This window comes from Phragmites australis, chromosome 1 (genome assembly GCF_958298935.1).
Source record: "Phragmites australis chromosome 1, lpPhrAust1.1, whole genome shotgun sequence".
In the NCBI taxonomy this organism is placed as follows: domain Eukaryota; kingdom Viridiplantae; phylum Streptophyta; class Magnoliopsida; order Poales; family Poaceae; genus Phragmites; species Phragmites australis.
Window position 1 is genome coordinate 17,288,558 of NC_084921.1, and position 9,508 is coordinate 17,298,065.

General features: G+C 42.6%; 1 protein-coding gene across 1 annotated transcript; it reads left to right on the top strand.

Moving 5' to 3' along the window:
- Nucleotides 1-280: 280 nt before the first annotated feature.
- Nucleotides 281-2,774, top strand: LOC133911670 (GTP-binding protein SAR1A-like). The gene is made up of 3 exons (XM_062354030.1): nt 281-615; nt 729-860; nt 2,151-2,774. Exons 1-3 carry the CDS (start codon nt 487-489, stop codon nt 2,469-2,471), a joined length of 582 nt encoding a protein of 193 aa, XP_062210014.1. The 5' UTR covers nt 281-486; the 3' UTR covers nt 2,472-2,774.
- The last annotated feature ends 6,734 nt before the right edge of the window (nt 2,775-9,508 follow it).

Below are 9,508 nucleotides of genomic sequence, written 5' to 3' on the forward strand. Positions count from 1 at the left end.
AATACTGTAGTAGTACTGTGTATAGAGAAACAATGTCGGAAGTACTGTAGTAGTACTGTAGATAGAAACTGATCGTGGGTCCGACGAGAGGAAAAATAGTAGTAAAAGGTAAGAATAGGTAGCTGTTGGAAATGAAAAAATAAAGAATATTATAATAATAATAGATGATACTGTAATAATATTTTTAGATAAAAATTTAAGATAGCTGTTGAAGGTACCTAATCGATCGGAATTTGGCAGAGGCCGGGCCCACGTGCAGTTAATTGTCTTAATGACCGTTCCTCCCTCTGCTCATCCCCAACCAAACAACGAGAGAGAGAGAGATTCAGATCCATCCACCCGCGTCCTCCCCTTCACCTCGGTTTCCTCTCCCACCACCCACCAGATCCCGTTGATCTCGGCGGCCGTACCCGGGGGAGGCCCCAAGGAAGGAAGGAGTGGTAGGAGGAGGAGGAAGGTGCGGCAGGAGGAGAGGAAGGGAAGAAGATGTTCCTGTGGGACTGGTTCTACGGGGTGCTCGCATCGCTGGGGCTGTGGCAGAAGGAGGCCAAGATCCTCTTCCTCGGCCTCGACAACGCTGGCAAGACCACGCTGCTCCACATGCTCAAGGATGAGGTACGTGCCCCGGATCTCGTCTCGTCGCCCCAGATCTGATCCGATCCTATCCATTGCTTTCTTACCCTGGATCTGTCTGATCCGTGTATGTCTCTCTCTCTCGATGGATGCAGCGGTTGGTGCAGCACCAGCCGACGCAGCACCCGACGTCGGAGGAGCTCAGCATAGGCCAGATCAAGTTCAAGGCCTTCGACCTCGGCGGCCACCAGATCGCGCGCCGCGTCTGGAAGGATTACTACGCAAAGGTCTCGCTCTATTTATCCATCCATCTTATGCCGTCAGATCTAGTCGATGATGATAGGTCTTACGTGCTATTCTTGCTGTTTCGCGCCTTAATTGGAAACTACAGCTGTTTGCGTTTCCACGCATAATAATACACTGTAAAGGCTGTGCTTTTCTTGGCAATCTTGGAGAGGCGTAGGAAATTTCTGAATTGTTGTAATGGGATTTGGTTTAGGAGTTCCGCATGGAATGACTTCGAATTTTGGGCACCGAAGTGCTGTCTAATATATCAGTTTTTTGTGACAATATATTCTCGCCTGTTCTTGTTCGTTAGGGGCTCTAGGCAGATGGGTATAAAGTTGAACACAAGAATCTGATAATTGATTGTTTGTGATGTTGGCTGAGTTATATACAGATAAAATTCAGATTCTAAGGAAGAGCTAGTGTTCAGAAGATAGGTTGCTTAAACATGCATGTTGACATGCTGTATGTTCCGTGTTTAGGGAAGTGATTATGAATCGATTATTTCATGAATTTTAAGTTTTTACTAAAACATAAGTAAATTGTTCAATACTATTTTTTTTTTCAGTATCATTTTTCTGTATAGCATATGTATTTGAGTCCTTGACATCTGTAGCTTGTGTTCTTTAGAGCTACACCTTTGCTTGCATACCATGCTATTCTGGTTACTTCAACTTAGAAGCTTCCTCGATGAAAATAAAATAAAATTCCATTGTTCATTTTATTAATCCAAGTTCGTTGGGACTTCATAAAATATTTTTTTTGTAGTAAAACCTTTAAGTTGCGATTTAGATGTTAGTCATTTTGCAATGTGTTAGCATATGCCTTTGCTTTGAGCTGGCATTTTTTTTTTGTGTTGTTATATTTTTTATTATGCAATTCATGGTGTAGGAATCTTTTGGTTGCCTTGATTCATTATAAGGAGGCACCCAAAATTTTTTTCGTGGTTCATCTTCTCAAGCTAGTCAATTTTATGATAAAATCCATCCGTCCTTTTGTATTGAGCATTGGACTAAATGTGTATTTTTGTACATAACATTTTGGTGTCCAGGCTATATGTTTGTTTCCTATCCTCTTTGTTGTGTGTGATGTACATATTACTCATACCCAATGCGGAAAGATTGATTTAGCTGCCGACAGCTGTGGTGCGTTTCCTGTGTTCCATCTGCAGTTATGTAAACTGATTCATTTACTTTTGCATGTGTTCTTGTCAGTAATTCTCCTTTTTTTTTGGGGGTCAATCTTGCCACAGCGTTTCATGTTTGCCTGATTATTTTTTCTTATCGCAACAGGTTGATGCTGTAGTATACCTGGTAGATGCATATGATAAGGAGCGATTTGCTGAGTCTAAAAAGGAGCTTGATGCTCTCCTGTCTGATGATTCCTTGGTAAATGTTCCATTTCTTATCCTTGGCAACAAGATTGATATCCTTTCTGCTGCCTCTGAAGAGGAGCTGCGGTACCACCTAGGCCTTAGCAACTTCACAACCGGGAAGGGCAAGGTCAACCTAGGCGACTCCAATGTCCGGCCTCTTGAGGTGTTCATGTGCAGTGTTGTCCGCAAGATGGGCTACGGCGACGGGTTCAGGTGGGTCTCCCAGTACATCAAGTAGGGCCCTTGCCGAGATGCATGCTCAGCCCAGCGATTTTTTTTGCCTTGACATTTGTTCTTGTTGGTTGTTCGGCACGACAACGATGATATCATGACAATATGGAGGGTATGAAGAGAGAAACAATGGTTAACATTGGGAAACATGTTGAATCTTTAGTCTCAAACAATTCGTTATGTCAAACTCCTAAAATTCTTTTGCTTTTCCGTAGGACGTTTACTAAGGACTTCATGGCGATGGATTATTGTTTCCTAAATTATGTCTTATTCAGGGATTGCAGCTGAATAGTTGTCGTTACATTTTCAACGCATGTGTTAACCCTTTGGTTAATTTTTCCTTAGTTCTGTCTATGCATCCGTTACTGGGAATCTCTTCGTCTTCATCAAGAGAATATTAGTCCCACTCTAAGACCATCTCCAACAGCTATATCAAATTTTCATCCTCAAAATACTGTTACAGCATCTTCTATCACTATTACAGCATCCTCTATATCTAACACTGTAGCAGTACTCTATCGTTGGATAGAGGATCTGTTGGAGATGGATTTCTAGTGCTACAGTAGGCCGTAAAGTACTGTAGCACTGGAATTTACAGGTTTAGAGACTCTGTTGGAGATGGTCTAATATTTTACAGTACAGTCGTGTGATTACGTGATTACAAAAAGATAGTTGAAGTGGACGGCTCAGAGGATCCCCTGACTTTTAGGTTGTGAGCCGTCGCGCGTAGATAAGATATAGTGCTACAGTATCCTATAAAAGTAGGATAAACGTAGTATTTATATGAACAGTATCATTGATATTATCCGATTGCAACTCTCTGTACCACATCTCACGGAATACTGTTTCTTTCTGAATTCACAAGTAAAGTGAAAGGATTTGGATCTGAACATGAAGGAACGAGCCACTCCTCTCAAACTGCCTAGCTGGTTGGATTCAACTCCAATCTTAAGGCTATAGAATGTAACTTCTGAAGACGCAGAGAATCTTAAGGCTATATCAGGTATCTCTTGTAGAGTTGTAGTTCATTTTTTTAATCATAACAGTAAGGGAGGCCCTACCGATATTTTTTCATTAATAAAGAAAATAATACGTACAGAGAATCCCTGTCCAAAGGAAAAGAGGAGGAACATTGTCATGAGAAACTACTCATTAACTGTTCTAAAAAAACTTTGACAGAAGGTTTCGCCCTGTGTATAACCAAGGCGAATTCTTGCTTGAACTCTCTTTTTACACCTCCATCAAGGATGATTGAGTTGTGATGACACCAAATCGTCCAGAAGGTGATTATAATGATTTACTTGAACATCGTCGAACCTAACCAAACCTCTGTCGACCTTCTTCGATCATATCTATGACTGAGAGAAATCCCATTATAAATCTCATTGCATATGCAAAAAACGCCAAGATGCGCAAGAGTTTCTTTTACCTGATTGTTGCATAACTCAACAATATTTATCTAGCACCATGGTTTTTCTCAGCAAATTCCGAGTGTTGAGCCTGTCCTTTAGGAACAACCAAAAGGAAATTTTGTGCTTTCCTCTACAGCAAGATTTCCACATCCATTTGAAAACTGGTGGAACTGACAAGTGCCTAGAAGACATCTGTAGGCTCTTTGAGAAGGAAAAAAGCTCACTGTCCTACATGTATACCCATTGATCCTGCAATTCATCTTGTATTGCAATGTTGCAAACGAGGTTTTGAAGCTCTGTCAACTGCGCTGAAACTGTCATGGATAGGGGCAGCGAAAAATTGTCATGAACAACATTGGAGAGGAATTTCTGAGCTGACATTTTAATTTCTTGCAAAAGAAAATAGCTTTGGGAATTTCCATTGTAAAACGCCAAGATCCCACACATCCTTCCAAAATAGGACCGTGGTTCCTGTTACAAACTGACACTTCTATACATGTGATCAATTAAGTAATTAGCACACTAACTGTTTTTCAGTTATTGAATCAAAGGGCAACCATTCACTATTGAATGGACATGTTCATGCCCTTTGAACATGTATATATATATATACATATATATATATATATATATATATGTGTGTGTGTGTGTGTGTGTGTGTGTGTGTGTAAACAACAATCAATCAAAAGGCTACTTACTCTCTCAAACTCTCTCAAAATTACTCAAACACGTTATCAGCACTTAGAACCAACCACTGAGCATTTTGGCTATTGCACAGAAGCAAGAAGAAGAAGAAAAAGGGTCAATCGGCTTCACCAACAGAGAAGGCACGAAAGCCTCTCCCAGATCAAGGTAAAAGAAAGAAGATGGCTTTACCTTCATCCACCACTGGAGATGTTCTTCGTTGTTTGATGGATTTAGAGGCGGCAGTTCTGCGGCACATCTCGCCGTTTGACCAATAGCGTGCCCGTCGCCGTCGCCGCACATGTGGTCCTCGCCGTCATGGCCACCGCCACGACCCTCCAAGGGCTCAAGCAACCCCTGCAATGTCTCGTGCAGCCACTGCTCCCGCCGGCCCTCCACCCACCATGGCAGCACGCAGCGGGGCTGCACCTCTCTTCAACAACACACCGGCGGTGGCATCCGAGGAGGAGGAGGATCCAGAGGAGCGCGTGTTGTACTCTCCAGAGTACACTCCGATGTCTTCCTCCATTCCAGTGCCACCCACTGGCACCTCCACGGACATGGCCGACGCGGCTCCTTCTACTACGGTGGCAGAACAGACCACGGACAGCCACCGCCGCAACTGGATTTTCCGTGTCCGACGCGGCAGAAGCCTCCCGGGAACAATGGCAGACTACAGTCCGGCCTCTCCTTCCCAGGGCATCGATCTGAACACACCAGCCTTCATCGACTCCAGCATTGAAGTTGTGGAAGTCCTCTCTGAGGACCCATCCACCACGGTCTCAATGGCCAAAGCGCCGTTCATCCAAATCAACGACTCCTCTTCGTCAACTGCCAGCTCCACAGTGGCTACACCCACTGCGCCACTCGACCGCACCCTTCACCGCTTTGCCACTGCAGCGGCCAACCGTCATCCGGGCCTCCGCCCGGGGTCATGGGCCCTTGCGGCCTCCGGCCTCCCCTCCAGGGGGTTCTAAACGCACCCAGGCACGTGTGCGTGCGAGGGGGAAAGGGGCGGTGCAACCCTCGGCCGATCGCCCTCCTCTGCACGAACATTCAGCCGACGAGCCGGCGGCCCGACCCCTCTGCTCCGGAGGCTCGGCCACCCTCCCCGGCGGCTCGGTCGGCCGCTGCTCCGCCCAACGGCTGGCCACTCCTCCACCGGCGGCCTGACCCCTCTGCTCCGGCGGCTCGGCCGGCCGCTGCTCCACCCAACGGCTCACCATTCCTCCTGGTGGCTCGGCCGACCAGCTCCAAGGCCGGCAGCCCATGCGACCCCTCGACCGGCCACTCGCTCCATCCGCCGGCTTGGCTTCACGGTGGCACCGGAGCCCAACGATCGCCGACGCAGCCGACGCCACCTCGGCCGCCTGTCCCTCGGCTCGGACCGGTGCGCTTCAAGACCCGACGGCTCCGCCGTCGTCGCCGGCCACCGCCGCAGGCGACCGCCACCTTGGCCACCCGACCTCTTCCCCGGCCGGCGGCCCCACAAGATGGCAGGCCCGGCTCCCAAAAAGAAAAGGCGGCAGCTGCTCACAAGGCCGATTAGGGTTTGGAAAACCCTAGCCGGCCAGTTTATATACCCTGAGGTGGGGAGGAGGGGGGCACCTATGGGCTGAGCCGAAAGGCTAAAAAGGCCACAGCCCAAGTTTTCTTAGCCCATCAGTCAAAAATATTAAAAAATGGCATTTTCACAGAGAACCCCTCGGGTTTTCAGCATATTTGTAGCCAATTTTAGTATTTAAATTTACAGTTCTGTAAAATCATGTTATATCCCCTGTCTTTAACTATAATTGTGATCCGTTCTGTTTATGTTGTAAATATATATGTTCCAGTCCCTGTTTTCTCTGAAAATTTTATATGTTACATGCATTTTTCCCTTATGCATTCTAATTATATATATATATATATATATATATATATATATATATATATATGTTTACAACTTTGTTTTTGCAATAGCAATTATTTTTCTTGCAAAATACATATTATTGCAAACTATGTGATTACCTCTTCACTTGATATAACACTATATTCCAAACTTTCACATATTGGTCATACACTAATTAGTACTTTAAATTGTACTATGGGATCTACGCTATGTTGAAACATAGTAACTATCCTTAATATGCGTACCCAATATCAAATTTGGAACCAAGGTCTACACCTTTTAAGATGATTACCTTAATTCATACCTCATATTGGCCATACAGAAGGTAGTATCTATATACTGCTAAGGGATCTATACTATGTTTACACATAGTGACTATCCTCTAAGTGCGTACCCAATGTGAATATGAATTAAAGAAGGTCTACACCAATTTTGGTGATTACCTACATAGTGTTAACACAAGATTTGAATAACACAAGTTAGTGGAATTCATGGCATCTACTGAATAATTACAGATTATGCCCCCACTACTAAAAGGTTTACATCATCTTGGTGACTACCTTCAAAGGGTTATCAATATAATTTAAGGTCTACACTATCCAACTCAAGTATTACCTTGACTTTACAATTTTATACTATTACAACATTACCATGATTCTTTAATTTACCCAAAATGTAAATTCATTCAATCATTGGTAAACTTGTAGGACAAAATGTCCAATATTGAGTTCGAAAGACTCGAGTTAGATGGCATAAACTATCTAACATGGGCAATGGACATGAAGATAAGTCTATCATCCCGCGGACTTATGACGGCAATTAATCCTCCTCAAGAAGGAGACCCGCCACTTCAAGATCAAATCAAGTATGGGGCTTTATACTACATAAGGCACAATTCATATCCAAATTTAAAATCTGAATACTTGATGGATGAAAATCCACATGATCTATGGAATTCACTCAAAGAGCGATATGAACAGCAAAAGATAATAATACTACCTGATGTACAACGCGAATGGACCAACATTCGCCTCCAGGACTTTAAGTCTATTGGAGAATACAATCATGATGTTCACAAAATCTGCTTAAGATTGCTTTTTTTGACAAAGCTCCCACCGATGCAGAGAAAATAGAAAAAACTTTATCTACAATGCTTCCTGCCCATAGGGTATTGCAACAACAATACCGTGCTAGGAACTATTAGCACTATTCTGAATTAATTCATACTTTATTTCAGGCTGAAAAGCATGATGAACTTCTTTTAAGGAATCATCACCAGGACCCTACAGGCACTGCACCTTTACCTGAAGTAAATTCAAATATTCAGAATACAAAGAGGTTCGACAGCAACAAACGCCGTCCAAAGAACTTCAAAGGCAAGCACAACCACATTAAGAAGCAGAAATTCCATAGAAATAACAAGGGAAAGAGCATTTTCAACAACAAAGACAAATCTGATATTTGTCGTAAATATGGTTGCTACAATCACACAACTAAGAAATGCCACACCCAAAAACACTTGGTTGATCTTTACATAAAGTCCGTTGGACAAAGCTGACCAACTCAAGGCAAAAGATTTGAAGGTCATTTCAATCTTCAACCTGACACCACCAAGACGACAAGTTGTTCCCAAAATGTTCATCCAGAACTGAACAACGACATCACTCTTCAAGAGCAAGATGACCTTGAGAGCATGGACAATATGCTAGTGGAATTTGCTTCCAATGACTTATTTGGAGACCTCAATTAGGCTCTCAATTAATTAGATATTATTAATATATATGTCATACATAGTGTTGTAATAGGTTGTTGTCATCTTATACTATTGTATCAACACATTGATACTCAATAAAGTTGTATGTATTCTATATATATCTATGAAGAATTTCACATTCTCTATTTTTATATATATATATAGATGATTACGGGAGACAATCCAATGGAAGAGGAGATGTGCTTAGTGGATAGTTGTACCACTAACTCTATAATAATGGAGACTAAATATTTCCAAATTCTGAAAAAGAGTTAAGGAAATGGTTTGACGATCGCAGGACGCGATGCTATGATTGTTGGCTCTGGTCGCACCATAATCACTCTCCCTATGGGTACTCAAATTACAATCGACGATGCACTCTTGTATCTTGATTCAACATGTACCCTACTAAGTTATAGAGACATCCATCAAAATAGTTTCCATATCGAAACCCATGATGACAACAAAGAGGAATATCTCCTCATTACCAAAAATAACGGATATACAAAACAAATACTAGAGAAAATTCCTTCTTTATCCTCAGGATTGTACTATACATACATCAAGTCCGTACCACATGTTGCGTATAAGGTAATTTTTCATAATGTTGACACATTCCAAATATGGCATGATTGCCTAGGTCGTCCCGGTGTTAGGATGATGCGAAAAATTATCTGCAATTCAATTGATCATGGCATAAATACTGCCAAATTACCACAATCTTCGGATTTTGTGTGCACCGCATGTGCTGCAGGGAAATTAATTTTAAGACTCTCTTATCTTAAAATTAGAGCTTAACCACTCAAATTCCTTGAACACATTAAAAGTGATATATGTGGTCCTATCCAACCATTAACTGGACCATTCAGGTATTTCATGATTCTCATTGACGCATCTACATGATGGTCACATGTGTGTCTATTGTCCACACGAAACCATGCTTTTTCCAAAATTATTGCTCAAATTATTAAATTACGAGCACATTATCCTGAACATAGGATACAATCCATTCGAATGGACAATGCAGTTGAATTTACCTCACGTGCCTTCAATGATTATTGTATGACCCTAGGAATTCAAGTCTAGCATTCAGTACCTTACGTCCATACTCAAAATGGTTTGGCTGAATCTCTTATCAAGAGAATCAAGCTCATTGCAAGACCACTATTACATAATTGCAACCTTACAACTTCATGTTGGGGTCACACAGTCTTACACGCTGCTGACTTAATTCAATTACGAACAACTTCATATCACACTGCTTCCCCACTGCAGTTAGTACGTGGAAATCCTCCAAGCATTTC